We start from the raw sequence: 14445 nt of genomic DNA, 5'->3' as shown, positions 1-14445 counted from the left end.
TGGCAGTGTATTTGCAATGTACTATTATAAATATAATATATTAAGAATATATTTGAATTTCAATAAAGTGTTTGATTACTATCTGGGAAGTTCATTCAGCATTTAGGATACTGGTAATACATTTATAATATTGTGATGTATAAGTATGTAGTGTACAAAGTAATATAGCATAGTAATAAAGTGCTTTCTTAGTAATTGGAATAAGCCAAAAGTATAACTTTTGGTATACTATTACCACAATATAAATATATTAATATTGTAATATTTACATATTTGTAAAATACTCCTAATATATTTCAAATATACTTAAAACACAAAAAAAAGTATAATTTAAGTTGGCTATCAGCATGTATATTAATACATAGTCATATACTTAAATTGTACCAAGTATACTTTAAGTTGTTCCAATTTAGCACAAAAAAATATACTAAATACACTTCAAATTGTCCATAACTAGTATTTAATCACAACTAAAATCTACTAAGTACAAAATAAGTTGTTCCAAAATAGCACTCTTTAAGTATACTGATGATTAGTAGGGCTTCAAGTATACTAGAGTATACTCAAGTATGCTAAGATTACATATATTTAGCATATTTATTTTTCACCTGGGCAGTTCTTTTGTTTTTTAAGCCCTCTGGTGTTTCAGAGAATAAAGCAACAAACAGCGCGTTGAGCATAAACGCATCCGTTCATGATCGGAGGTTGAACGCCGTCTGTGGAGGCGCACGCTACATCTGATGTCCGTCCAAAATAAACAACGCTGAGTCCACTTAGAAATCAAAACGCTGCAGAAGCGGCCTGAGGATCCTCCTGTTTCTATGTTTTCTTCTGAATCACAGATCTAGTGATGGTTGTTTGTACATCCAGAGCTGATCAGAGATCAGTCAGTAGACTGTTGATAGACATAGTTTAACGTCTTGAATACGAGTTGTAGCTCCCACGGCTCCCTGACTGTCTCCATGTCGTTGCAAAGCTTAGAGCATGATAATCCCCCAAATAGAAGTAAGACCACAAAGTAGTAGAACTAAATCTATTAATATTAACGTTCTTTCTGATCACCGTCAATGTTTTTTTTGGATCACAGGTGACGGATCAATATTCATGTTCATGTTTCAGTCCAAGAAAACAGCAGAAACCAAACAAATAGCTAAAAGAGCAACAATGTGTTCAATGTGTCATCAAGTCAAAGACTGTCGTGGGACGTTCGACCCTGAAAGACCTGGTTCCTGAACACAAAACCCTGAAGACCTGGTTCCTGAACACAAAACCCTGAAGACCTGGTTCCTGAACACAAAACCCTGAAGACCTGGTTCCTGAACACAGAACAATGAAGACCTGGTTCCTGAACACAAAACCACAAAGACCTGGTTCCTGAACACAGAACCATGAAGACCTGGTTCCTGAACACAGAAAACCCAGAAGACCTGGTTCCTGAACACAGAACCATGAAGACCTGGTTCCTGAACACAAAACCCTGAAGACCTGGTTCCTGAACACAAAACCACAAAGACCTGGTTCCTGAACACAGAACCATGAAGACCTGGTTCCTGAACACAGAAAACCCAGAAGACCTGGTTCCTGAACACAGAACCATGAAAACCTGGTTCCTGAACAGAGAAAACCCAGAAGACCTGGTTCCTGAACACAGAACCATGAAGACCTGGTTCCTGAACACAAAACCCTGAAGACCTGGTTCCTGAACACAAAACCTCAAAGACCTGGTCTCCTGAACACAGAACCATGAAGACCTGGTTCCTGAACACAGAAAACCCAGAAGACCTGGTTCCTGAACACAAAACCCAGAAGACCTGGTTCCTGAACACAAAACCCTGAAGACCTGGTTCCTGGACACAAAACCACAAAGACCTGGTTCCTGAACACAGAACCATGAAGACCTGGTTCCTGAACACAAAACCATGAAGACCTGGTTCCTGAACACAGAAAACCCAGAAGACCTGGTTCCTGAACACAAAACCCCGAAGACCTGGTTCCTGAACACAAAACCCTGAAGACCTGGTTCCTGAACACAGAACCCTGAAGACCTGGTTCCTGGACACAGAAAACCCAGAAGACCTGGTTCCTGAACACAAAACCCAGAAAACCTGGTTCCTGAACACAAAACCAAGAAGACCTGGTTCCTGAACACAGAAAACCCAGAAGACCTGGTTCCTGAACACAGAACCATGAAGACCTGGTTCCTGAACAGAAAACCCTGAAGACCTGGTTCCTGAACACAAAACCTCAAAGACCTGGTCTCCTGAACACAGAACCATGAAGACCTGGTTCCTGAACACAGAAAACCCAGAAGACCTGGTTCCTGAGCACAAAACCCTGAAGACCTGGTTCCTGAACACAAAACCACAAAGACCTGGTTCCTGAACACAGAACCATGAAGACCTGGTTCCTGAACACAAAACCACAAAGACCTGGTTCCTGAACACAGAACCATGAAGACCTGGTTCCTGAACACAGAAAACCCAGAAGACCTGGTTCCTGAACACAGAACCATGAAGACCTGGTTCCTGAACACAAAACCACAAAGACCTGGTTCCTGAACACAGAACCATGAAGACCTGGTTCCTGAACACAGAAAACCCAGAAGACCTGGTTCGTGAACACAAAACCCTGAAGACCTGGTTCCTGAACACAAAACCATGAAGACCTGGTTCCTGAACACAGAAAACCCAGAAGACCTGGTTCCTGAACACAAAACCCCGAAGACCTGGTTCCTGAACACAAAACCCTGAAGACCTGGTTCCTGAACACAGAACCATGAAGACCTGGTTCCTGAACACAGAAAACCCAGAAGACCTGGTTCGTGAACACAAAACCCTGAAGACCTGGTTCCTGAACACAGAAAACCCAGAAGACCTAGTTCCTGAACACAAAACCCTGAAGACCTGGTTCCTGAACACAAAACCACAAAGACCTGGTTCCTGAACACAGAACCATGAAGACCTGGTTCCTGAACACAGAAAACCCAGAAGACCTGGTTCCTGAACACAAAACCAAGAAGACCTGGTTCCTGAACACAGAACCATGAAGACCTGGTTCCTGAACACAAAACCAAGAAGACCTGGTTCCTGAACACAAAACCAAGAAGACTTGGTTCCTGAACACAGAACCATGAAGACCTGGTTCCTGAACACAAAACCATGAAGACCTGGTTCCTGAACACAAAACTAGCAGCTTTCATGGAAAACTTCCAGATTCACATTCAGATTTATTCATAAGTCAAAAACTAGTTGTAGAAAAATAGATTATGAGATAATTGTGAGATACAGAAGTCTTAATTATGAGATTGTTTCATTAAACATGCATACAACATAACAGCACCTTTATTGATCAGACTAGCTTGAACAAGCACAGCTGTCACGTCTCGTTTGCTGCAGTTCAGAAAGAGACTGTTCACTTTCATCCAGTTTTATTATTATTAAATAAATATAGAAAATTGTATTTCCTTTACAGTTTACACAAATTACAGCTCGTCCAAAATGTTGAATTTAAAACATTATTGATAACGTTTAAGGCTCTGGACTCGGGTCACAACCTTAAAGTCCTCAACCAAGACTCTGCTTATGTACAGTATATGCTTAAATAAACATATTTTATATATATATATGTATTTTTTAATAAAGATACATATATTTTAATAAAAATATATTTAAAATATATATATATTTGCAAATATATATTTATAAATTGTACAAAATTTTACAAAGCACAAAGAGAAGGTGAGCAGAGGGAATCAAAGGTTTCAATAACACAGGGTTCGATAACACGCTGAGCACACACACACTTTGGACCGGCTCCGGCTGCCTCGGGGTCCCTCGGGGTCCCAGGGCCCCTTTATAAGCCGACCCGCCGCTGCTCCTGACAGATCCCACAGCAGAGGGTGCGTTCGATTTATGTCTCAGAGCAGGATGAGTTCAGTAAAGACAGCGGTGCTGCTGCTGCTGGTGGCGGCCATCGGCACCAACGCGGCCCCGGGCCCCGAGGACTGTCACAGTCTGAAGAAGCTGCCCACATCGGACCTGCACGAGGTGAGTCTGGATCTGGTCTGGAGCCTGAGACCAGACAGATAATACAATATGTCACATTCATTCAACTTTATACAACTGGTGTGTGTCCAAACTGCTTTGAATTTAAAAAATGGAAACTTGAATATGTCGCCAGTATTTTTCTAACATTTAAAGTGGTTCATGAACTGATCACAATCACAATCACATTCATTTGCCAAGTCAATAAGAGCGTGGGCACATTTTGACACAAATGTTTGACTTGTTAAATAAACAATGAGTGAAAAAAACACATGTCCTCAGTGTCCTTACTGTCCTCACTGTCCTCAGTCTGACTCTGTCCCCCTTCCTCCTGCAGGTCTACGGGGACTGGGTCCTGGTCTGGTCTGTCGCTGACCATCAGGAGGCCTGGGACCTGCTGCCGAACGTCTCCAGCTCCCACGTGGAGATCAGACTGCACCAGGACAACACCACGGTCCTGCTCAAAGAGAGGAACTTGTACATGTGAGAGCGTGAACGTCCTCCAGAGAGACGTAGCTTCGTTGTGTCTTCGTGTCCTCTGACTGGTTTGTGTCTTTTTTTTCAGGGACAAGTTGTGTTCTAACTACTTCATGAACTTCACGGGTACCGATGCTGGAAACCACACGCTGGACATCACCGCCGCAAGTGAGTCGCATCTTCTTGTTACTATTGTTGTTGTTACTATTGTTGTTGTTACTATTGTTGTTGTTACTATTGGTGTTGTTACTATTGTTGTTGTTACTATTGGTGTTGTCGTTACTATTGTTGTTGTTACTATTGGTGTTGTCGTTACTATTGTTGTTGTTACTATTGTTGTTGTTACTATTGGTGTTGTCGTTACTATTGTTGTTGTTACTATTGGTGTTGTCGTTACTATTGTTGTTGTTACTATTGTTGTTGTTACTATTGTTGTTGTTACTATTGGTGTTGTCGTTACTATTGTTGTTGTTACTATTGTTGTTGTTACTATTGTTGTTGTCGTTACTATTGTTGTTGTTACTATTGTTGTTGTTGTTGTTACTATTGTTGTTGTTGTTGTTACTATTGTTGTTGTCACTATTGTTGTTGTTGTTGTTACTATTGTTGTTGTTACTATTGGTGTTGTCGTTACTATTGTTGTTGTTACTATTGTTGTTGTCGTTACTATTGTTGTTGTTACTATTGTTGTTGTTACTATTGTTGTTGTTACTATTGTTGTTGTTGTTGTTACTATTGTTGTTGTCACTATTGTTGTTGTTGTTGTTGTTACTGACGTGTGGTGTTTGTGTGTTAGCGGTGGAGAAGGACGGCGTCGTCAGTGACTTGAACGAATCCATACAGACAGACTTCTACAGGAGCTGCTCCGAGTGTCTGATGATGGTCTACCATTCACCAAAGGGCCGATACCTGCTGAACTACAGTAAACACACACACACACACACACACACACACACACACACACACACACTCACACACTGGCTCATGTCTCATGACATCAGAACCTCTAATGAGTGTCGGTGTCGTGTGTGTTTCAGGGAAGGAGGGCCACCATCAGGACGTGGAGAAGATGAACTCCCACCACGACGCCCTCAGGAAGCTGGCCGAGTGTCTGGGATTCCCTCACGACAAACCCTTCATCTACGACGGAGCTGCAGGTCAGCTCTCCTCCCGCGAGTACCACGAGTACATCACAAAGTACATCACCACTATACTTCCTCACAGATCAATGAAACGTCCGTCCTCTCGTCTCCTCGCAGATTTTTGTCACAAGAAATCCTCTCCAGAGGAGGACTGTCACAGTCTGAAGAAGCTGCCCACATCGGACCTGCATGAGGTGAGTCTGGATCTGGTCTGGAGCCTGAGACCAGACAGATAATACAATATGTCACGTTCATCAACTTTATACAACTGGTGTGTGTCCAAACTACGACCCGAGGGCCAACTGGGGCCATGAGTCTGATATTGAAAGGCCTGCTTTGAATTATAAAAATGGAAACTTGAAGATGTCTCCATCATTTTTCTAATAAACTACTGTTTGTCCTTTTTCTCTCTCAGTTTTTGACCTTTTCTGTTCAGTTTGTTACACTTTGATATTTGACAAATATCCTAATATTTCAAGTGGAGTCATGAACTGTTTTTACTTATTTATTTATTATTTACAGATTTAAACTCATTTAAAGTGGTTCATGAACTGATCACAATCACAATCACATGTATTTGCCAAGTCAATAAGAGCGTGGGCACATATGAAGAATTTGACTTGTTATGTAAACAATGAGTGAAACAATGTCCTCTGTGTCCTCTGTGTCCACACTGTCCTCTGTATCCTCACTGTCCTCTGTGTCCGCACTGTCCTCACTGTCCTCTGTCCTCTGTCTCCTCTGTCTCCTCGGTGTCCTCTGTGTCCTCTGTGTCCTCTGTGTCCTCTGTCTCCTCGGTGTCCTCTGTGTCCTCACTGTCCTCGGTGTCCTTGGTGTCCTCTGTGTGCTCGGTGTCCTCGGCGGTAGCTTAAGTTCAGTCTGACTCTGTCCCCCTGTCCTCCTGATCCTCCAGGTCATGGGGGACTGGGTCCTGGTCTGGTCTGTAGCTGACCATCAGGAGGGCTGGGACCTGCTGCCGAACGTCTCCAGCTCCCACGTGGAGCTCCGGCTCCTCGACGACAACACCACGGTCCTGTTCAAAGAGAGGAACATGTTGCAGTGAGAGCTCACCTCACGGACACAATACACGTGTCTTTAGACTGTGACCGACTTCCACTTCCCCATGACGTCATCGTCTCTGACGTCCATCGTTAATAAACGTCCTTAAATCCACTTAGGAATCACAGAGCAAAGACGCTGCAGAACTCCACTGAGAGTCTTCATGTTTTTAAGTTTTCTTCAGTCTCACATGGATCCACTGATGACTCGCTGAACACAGGAGCCGATAATAAATCATGCAGCATACTTTCAATGTTCACAAAACAATTAAAAAGAGACTGGGGCTCAAGTTGTAGCCAACTGACTCCAATATGCTTCCTGTTCACACGCCTCAAAGCCTTATGGGAGCTGTAGTTACACGTCCTCTGACTGGGTTGTGTCTTTTTTTCAGGGACAAGTCGTGTTCTAACTACTTCATTAACATGTCGATGACCGACGCTGGAAACCACACACTGCACAACATCGCTTCCAGTGAGTCAACACACACACACACACACACACACACACACACACAGTGTTGACGCTGTGATGTTTGTTGTTGTTGTTGACGTGTGGTGTTTGTGTGTTAGTTGTGGAGAAGGACGGCGTCGTCACACATGAGACAGGTCACACAGACGTCTACAGGAGCTGCTCCGAGTGTCTGATGGTGACCTACGAGTCACCAAAGGGCCGATACCTGCTGAACTACAGTAAACACACACACACACACACACACACACTCACACACTGGCTCATGTCTCATGACATCAGAACCTCTAATGAGTGTCGGTGTCGTGTGTGTTTCAGGGAAGGAGGGCCACCATCAGGACGTGGAGAAGATGAACTCCCACCACGACGCCCTCAGGAAGCTGGCCGAGTGTCTGGGATTCCCTCACGACAAACTCTTCATCTACGACGGAGCTGCAGGTCAGCTCTCCTCCCGCGAGTACCACGAGTACATCACAAAGTACATCACCACTATACTTCCTCACAGATCAATGAAACGTCCGTCCTCTTGTCTCCTCGCAGATTTTTGTCACAAGAAATCCTCTCCAGAGGAGGACGTCGCTGCGACTGAAGCCTCGGTTCCTTCCTGAGTGAAGACGTGTCAGATGTGTGGTCAACCAATAAAATAACAACTCAAACCTGCATCAGTGTGTGTGTGTGTGTGTGTGTGTGTGTGTGTGTGTGTGTGTTTTCAACTTCATTTCACAATATTCTTTGTTGCTTTGGACTTTGAAACTCAACACTTTTAATGCCAACCGGGTTCAGGTCACTTCACCAGAGCTTTATCTGTACAACCAACGCAGACGATACACAAAACAACACCACTAGATGGCGACAGACAAAAACCAAGAAGTGGACTCCAGTACAAGCGAATGTCCTGAAGTCCACTTCCTGTCGGCTTGACTCTGAACACCCGGTTCAGCAGCACAGCTACCGTCTCTTCAGGATCTCATTGATTCCGTCTTATTTGGACCTGAGTCTAAATAGATATGTTTAATAATAAATAAAGCGTGTTGGTTGTGTTCGGTCATCCTGTTGTTTTACATCGAGAGAGTAACTAAAGTAATATCAATGATTCTTTCCATGAACACTTTTAGACTACAGCAGCGCTCTTTACTCGTGTCAGCAGCAGGCGGCGATAAAGCGCCGCTCCGTGACGTCAACGCGGTTCACCGGAACAAGAAGACGCTGCTGTGTCGTCACTTCCTCCAGTTAATATTTTCAACATGGAGTCGAGCGGCTTGAAGCTGAGTTTCTGGGAGAACGGACCGAAGCCCGGACAGTTCTACTCTTTCCCCGGCGGCAGTAGCAGCGGACCGGGGACATCATGCGGGCCCGTCAAACACACGCTGTGAGTGATCCGGGCCGACGGAACCGAACCCGAACCTCGTCCGCCTCGGTTTCGGTTCTCGCTCCGCCGCAGTGCTGTATCATCATGGAGTAGCGAGAGCTAGCTGTTGCTAAGCTAACTGTCACATTTACGTCCTTTTAGACTTGTTTACGGCTCGGTGGAGATGCTTTGGGACTCGTGTGATTAACGTAAAGAATAAACTATAATCATTTTATAGCTTTAAATATCTAGTTTGTTCTCCTGCTGCCTGTTCCGCTGACTGTTAGCTTTGTGAGCTAGCCACCGACAGCTAACGTTCAGATTTACATTCATTTAAACAAACGACGGTTATAAGAGTGTCTGAGTAATAAAATATGATTTATATTAAATATATAATGATAATGACAAACATCAGAATACATGTAAGTACACGCATATTGAAAAATAAACATAAACAATATATTAAATGCATAGAAATGGTCCTAAATGTAAATGAAAGGTTAGAAAATGTAACTACATATTTACAATTTTATATATATATATATATATATATATATATATATATATATATATATATATATATATATATATATATTAATAATAATAATAATAAGACGTAAGAGGTTATTATAAACACATCTTCAGACCTCATCTGAAGAACGCATCGATCTCATGTATTATATATTAATATTCATGTTTTATATATATATATATATATATTATTCATGTCATATATATTATATAATAATGTGTTGACCCTGCTCTCCCTGCAGGAACCCCATGGTCACCGGGACGTCGGTGCTCGGCGTGAAGTTCACCGGCGGCGTCATCATCGCGGCGGACATGTTGGGCTCCTACGGCTCTCTGGCTCGCTTCAGGAACATCTCGCGCCTCATGAAGGTGACGTGATATATATATATACACACACACACACACACACACACACACACACACACACACACACACAGAGTATATATATATTAAATTATGAGTGAAGTAAATCAATACTTCCTCGTTTTTGTTTCTGCTCTCAGGTGAACGACAACACCATCCTGGGAGCTTCTGGAGATTACGCCGACTACCAGCATCTGAAGCACATCATTGAACAGATGGTGTAAGCTGACAGGAACACGACGGATGGACCGGCCTCCTGCTGCTCGCTGTCGGTGGTGACGATGTTGTTCTTTGTGTCTCCGGCAGCATCGACGAGGAGCTGCTGGGCGACGGCCACAGCTACAGTCCTAAAGCGGTGCACTCCTGGCTGACCAGAGTCATGTACAACCGGCGCAGCAAGATGAACCCTCTGTGGAACACCGTGGTGATCGGAGGCTTCTACAACGGAGAGAGGTTCACTCTTCTTCTCTGGTTCATCGTCAACATTTTTGACATGCAGAACCCCCGTTCCTCCACCAGGGGAAATTAACTAGAACTCACATTTAAACTTGGTCCACACTGAGGACAAAGTGCAAATTATATCAGACTACAAAACCGTACGACACACACACACACACACACACAACCCCCCAAAAAACGAACTGTAAAACAATAATAATAAACAAAACATCAGATTTTATAAGTAAAAAGAACAATATAATAATTACATTCTTATATAAAAACAGGTTATGTTAATGAGCTCCTGTTAATGAGCTCCTGTTAACAGCGCGTCTTCTCGCCTCCCTCTAGTTTCCTAGGTTACGTGGACAAACTGGGCGTGGCCTATGAGGCGCCCACGGTGGCCACGGGCTTCGGAGCGTACCTGGCTCAGGTGAGTCTGTGATCTGTTGACAGAAAGATGAATAAAGATAATCTGTTACAGACTGAACATGAACTATTGATCAGCTGATCTCTGGAGGCATCGGAGGCTTCACTTTACTGTTATAATTATTATATATTAGTTTTTATATTTGGTACCAATATGTATATTTTAACTTAATCTCCGTATTAATATAGGCGAACACTAATTTATTAATTTTAATTTCTCTATCTGTAAGTATTTCTGTTGTTTTTTTTTGCTGCTGCTGCAAGAACTGAATTTCTCCTTATTTAAATAGTATTACATTTAAATATAGAATATTAACTATACAAAAAACTGATGTCTGTGTGTCTGTAGCCTCTGATGAGGGAGGTGGTGGAGAACAAAGCAGAGATCTCTCAGCAGGAGGCTCGTGATCTGGTGGAGCGCTGCCTCAAAGTCCTCTACTACAGAGACGCTCGGTCCTACAACAGAGTGAGTCTCCTGATCTACGGTCAGCTGTTCTCTTCATATAGTTAAACTCTACTGACAGAGTGAGTCTACTGATCTACAGTCAGCTGTTATCTTCATCATATAGTTAAACTCTACTGACAGAGTGAGTCTACTGATCTACAGTCAGCTGTTATCTTCATCGTATAGTTAAACTCTACTGACAGTGAGTCTACTGATCTACAGTCAGCTGTTATCTTCACCATATAGTTAAACTCTACTGAAGGAGTGAGTCTACTGATCTACAGTCAGCTGTTATCTTCACCATATAGTTAAACTCTACTGAAGGAGTGAGTCTACTGATCTACAGTCAGCTGTTATCTTCACCATATAGTTAAACTCTACTGAAGGAGTGAGTCTACTGATCTACAGTCAGCTGTTATCTTCAGCTGTTATCTTCATCATATAGTTAAACTCTACTGACAGTGAGTCTGCTGATCTACAGTCAGCTGTTATCTTCATCATATAGTTAAACTCTACTGAAGGAGTGAGTCTACTGATCTACAGTCAGCTGTTATCTTCACCATATAGTTAAACTCTACTGAAGGAGTGAGTCTACTGATCTACAGTCAGCTGTTATCTTCAGCTGTTATCTTCATCATATAGTTAAACTCTACTGACAGTGAGTCTGCTGATCTACAGTCAGCTGTTATCTTCATCATATAGTTAAACTCTACTGAAGGAGTGAGTCTACTGATCTACAGTCAGCTGTTATCTTCATCATATAGTTAAACTCTACTGACAGAGTGAGTCTACTGATCTACAGTCAGCTGTTTGTTTTATTAATGATGTTGTGTTTCTATTTTCAGCATGAGATCGCCATAGTAACAGAGGCGGGTGTGGAGATCGTTGGTCCTCTTTCCTCTGAGACTAACTGGGACATCGCTCACATGGTCAGGTAGGGTCACATGGTCACAGGAGGCTGATAACAGTCACATTAGTTTAAATGTTTGATTGTTGTCCAGGTACAGACGTAGAACAACTTCTATTCCAAGCAGGTGGAGGGTTTGAGCACAGAATAACTTAATATTGATTTAAAGTAAAAGTACAATATTCACTGTTTGGTGTTACATTTTAAAATGAGTGAGATTAATTTGATTCCAGAAAAAACAGAATTTGTTAATTGCAATAGGGTTCAATTTGAATTTGAAACAATTTAATGTATGAATGTATGTATGTATGTACAGTTGTGGTCAAAAGTTTACATACACTTGTAAAGAACATAATGTCATGGCTCTCTTGAGTTTCCAGTTATTTCTACAACTCTGATTTTTCTCTGATAGAGTGATTGGAACAGATACTTCTTTGTCACAAAAAACATTTATGAAGTTTGGTTCTTTCATGACTTTATTATGGGTTAACAGAAAAAGTGACAAAATCTGCTGGGTCAAAAATATACATACAGCAACATGAATTAGCAATTTTGGTGACTTAGAAAGTTGTGTCAATGAAATGAGCTTCATAGCATGGCCTCTTAACTTCTTGTGAGTGATTATGAGTGACTACAGCTGGTGACTTCTCTGAGGCCATTTAAATAGGGCTCATTGGATACAAACGCCCACAAACGCTACAATGGGAAAGTCAAAGGAGCTCAGCATGGATCTGAAAAAGCGAATCATTGACTTGAACAAGTCAGGAAAGTCACTTGGAGCCATTTCAAAGCAGCTGCAGGTCCCAAGAGCAACAGTGCAAACAATTGTTTGTAAGTATAAAGTGCATGGCACTGTTTTGTCACTGCCACGATCAGGAAGAAAACGCAAGCTATCACCTGCTGCTGAGAGAAAATTGGTCAGGAGGGTGAAGAGTCAACCGAGAACCACCAAAAAGCAGATCTGCCAAGAATTAGAAGCTGCTGGAACACAGGTGTCAGTGTCCACAGTCAAGCGTGTTTTGCATCTCCATGGACTGAGAGGCTGCCGTGCAAGAAGGAAGCCCTTGCTCCAAAAGCGGCACCTTAAGGCTCGACTGAAGTTTGCTGCTGATCACATGGACAAAGATAAGACCTTCTGGAGGAAAGTTCTGTGGTCAGATGAAACAAAAATCGAGCTGTTTGGCCACAATGCCCAGCAATATGTTTGGAGGAGAAAAGGTGAGGCCTTTAACCCCAAGAACACCATGCCTACCGTCAAGCACGGTGGTGGTAGTATTATGCTGTGGGGCTGTTTTGCTGCCAATGGAACTGGTGCTTTACAGAGAGTAAATGGGATAATGAAGAAGGAGGATTACCTTCAAATTCTTCAAGATAACCTAAAATCATCAGCCCGAAGGTTGGGTCTTGGGCGCAGTTGGGTGTTCCAACAGGACAATGACCCCAAACACACATCAAAAGTGGTAATGGAATGGCTAAATCAGGCTAGAATTAGGGTTTTAGAATGGCCTTCCCAAAGTCCTGACTTAAATCCCATTGAGAACATGTGGACAATGCTAAAGAAACAAGTCCATGTCAGAAAGCCATCAAATTTAACTGAACTGCACCAATTCTGTCAAGAGGAGTGGTCAAAGATTCAACAAGAAGCTTGCCAGAAGCTTGTGGATGGCTACCAAAAGCGCCTAATTGAAGTGAAAATGGCCAAGGGACATGTAACCAAATATTAGCACTGCTGTATGTATATTTTTGACCCAGCAGATTTGATCACTTTTTCTGTTAACCCATAATAAAGTCATGAAAGAACCAAACTTCATGAATGTTTTTTGTGACAAAGAAGTATCTGTTCCAATCACTCTATCAGAGAAAAATCAGAGTTGTAGAAATAACTGGAAACTCAAGAGAGCCATGACATTATGTTCTTTACAAGTGTATGTAAACTTTTGACCACAACTGTATGTATGTATATGTAATTAACTTGTCTTGTTTCTCTGCAGCGGGTTTGAATGAAGACGAGCGGCGACTGATGAAGTCTTTCAAACAACTTATCTGTCTCAGTTTAGTCTTTTTCTGTTCATTGTAACTTTTGTATAATGGAAAATAAATGTGGTGAATCCAAAAATGTAGTTTTTTGTTTTTATACAGATGATATACATAATGATGTACATCACACTATATTATAAATTAACTACATCCTGTGGTTAATGTCAAGGTTTTTAACAGGCTGATCGTGTGTCATAACTGGATACATGTTTTTATAATTAACATATAGTCAAATTATTATCTTCGTTGCTATTTAACTGCAGTCCACAATAAAAATGTTTTCCTGTAAAAAAAAAAAAAAAAAAAAAAAGTTTAATTTCACCTTATAAAGTGGATAAACAAAACGTATATATTAATAAATTGTTTTTAAATATATTTATAGTTATAGCCTCTCAGTGTCTGTATTCCTAGACTGTAATACTAATATAATATTCAACATAAAGACACGTTTAATAGTATTTGTTAAATGTAATTTTCGCTGTCACTGACTGAACAGGCGGCTGTTGCTATGCAGATTTCAAGAAATAAATTCATCTGTTTTGTAACTGGGCAGACCAGGTAAACGCGTCCAATCAGAGTAAACCCTGTCAGAAAAATAATTCCGCTCCACGAATGGAATCCCCCCCGCTTTTGGTATCTGGGTAGATTAGTGACCGTCGACCAATCAGAATAGACGTTAGCTTTGTAGTCAGGCAGACATAACAAAGTCGGCCAATCACAAAAAAATCTGAAAGGGGATTTTTGCTGTATCTTGGCTC

At 41.8% G+C, this 14445-nt stretch overlaps 2 protein-coding genes across 2 annotated transcripts; both read left to right on the top strand.

Moving 5' to 3' along the window:
• Nucleotides 1–3880: 3880 nt before the first annotated feature.
• Nucleotides 3881–7849, top strand: LOC137871543 (saxitoxin and tetrodotoxin-binding protein 1-like). Its single transcript, XM_068709394.1, has 11 exons — nucleotides 3881–4046; nucleotides 4381–4526; nucleotides 4609–4688; nucleotides 5317–5442; nucleotides 5558–5677; nucleotides 5780–5856; nucleotides 6576–6721; nucleotides 7113–7192; nucleotides 7291–7410; nucleotides 7508–7627; nucleotides 7730–7849. Exons 1-11 carry the CDS (start codon nucleotides 3912–3914, stop codon nucleotides 7795–7797), a joined length of 1218 nt encoding a protein of 405 aa, XP_068565495.1. The 5' UTR covers nucleotides 3881–3911; the 3' UTR covers nucleotides 7798–7849.
• Nucleotides 7850–7943: 94 nt separating this feature from the next.
• On the top strand, nucleotides 7944–13766 carry psmb4 (proteasome 20S subunit beta 4). Its single transcript, XM_068709395.1, has 8 exons — nucleotides 7944–8558; nucleotides 9311–9437; nucleotides 9572–9651; nucleotides 9738–9884; nucleotides 10221–10302; nucleotides 10648–10764; nucleotides 11589–11677; nucleotides 13642–13766. The coding sequence occupies exons 1-8, from the start codon at nucleotides 8434–8436 to the stop codon at nucleotides 13652–13654; spliced, it is 780 nt and encodes a 259-aa protein (XP_068565496.1). The 5' UTR covers nucleotides 7944–8433; the 3' UTR covers nucleotides 13655–13766.
• The last annotated feature ends 679 nt before the right edge of the window (nucleotides 13767–14445 follow it).

Source organism: Cebidichthys violaceus, unplaced genomic scaffold (assembly GCF_023349555.1).
Source record: "Cebidichthys violaceus isolate CVI_PGR_0920_01 unplaced genomic scaffold, fCebVio1.0.p SCAF_146, whole genome shotgun sequence".
NCBI classification, from domain to species: Eukaryota; Metazoa; Chordata; class Actinopteri; order Perciformes; family Stichaeidae; genus Cebidichthys; species Cebidichthys violaceus.
This window is presented reverse-complemented; position numbering and strand designations above follow the sequence as displayed.

Coding starts and splice junctions, on each gene's coding strand:
- LOC137871543 (XM_068709394.1), top strand. CDS start 3,912: ATGTCTCAGAGCAGGATGAGTTCAGTAAAGACAGCGGTGCTGCTGCTG. Junction 4,047..4,380: donor CCACATCGGACCTGCACGAG/GTGAGTCTGGAT, acceptor TTCCTCCTGCAG/GTCTACGGGGACTGGGTCCT. Junction 4,527..4,608: donor AAAGAGAGGAACTTGTACAT/GTGAGAGCGTGA, acceptor CTTTTTTTTCAG/GGACAAGTTGTGTTCTAACT.
- psmb4 (XM_068709395.1), top strand. CDS start 8,434: ATGGAGTCGAGCGGCTTGAAGCTGAGTTTCTGGGAGAACGGACCGAAG. Junction 10,303..10,647: donor TCGGAGCGTACCTGGCTCAG/GTGAGTCTGTGA, acceptor GTGTGTCTGTAG/CCTCTGATGAGGGAGGTGGT. Junction 10,765..11,588: donor ACGCTCGGTCCTACAACAGA/GTGAGTCTCCTG, acceptor TTCTATTTTCAG/CATGAGATCGCCATAGTAAC.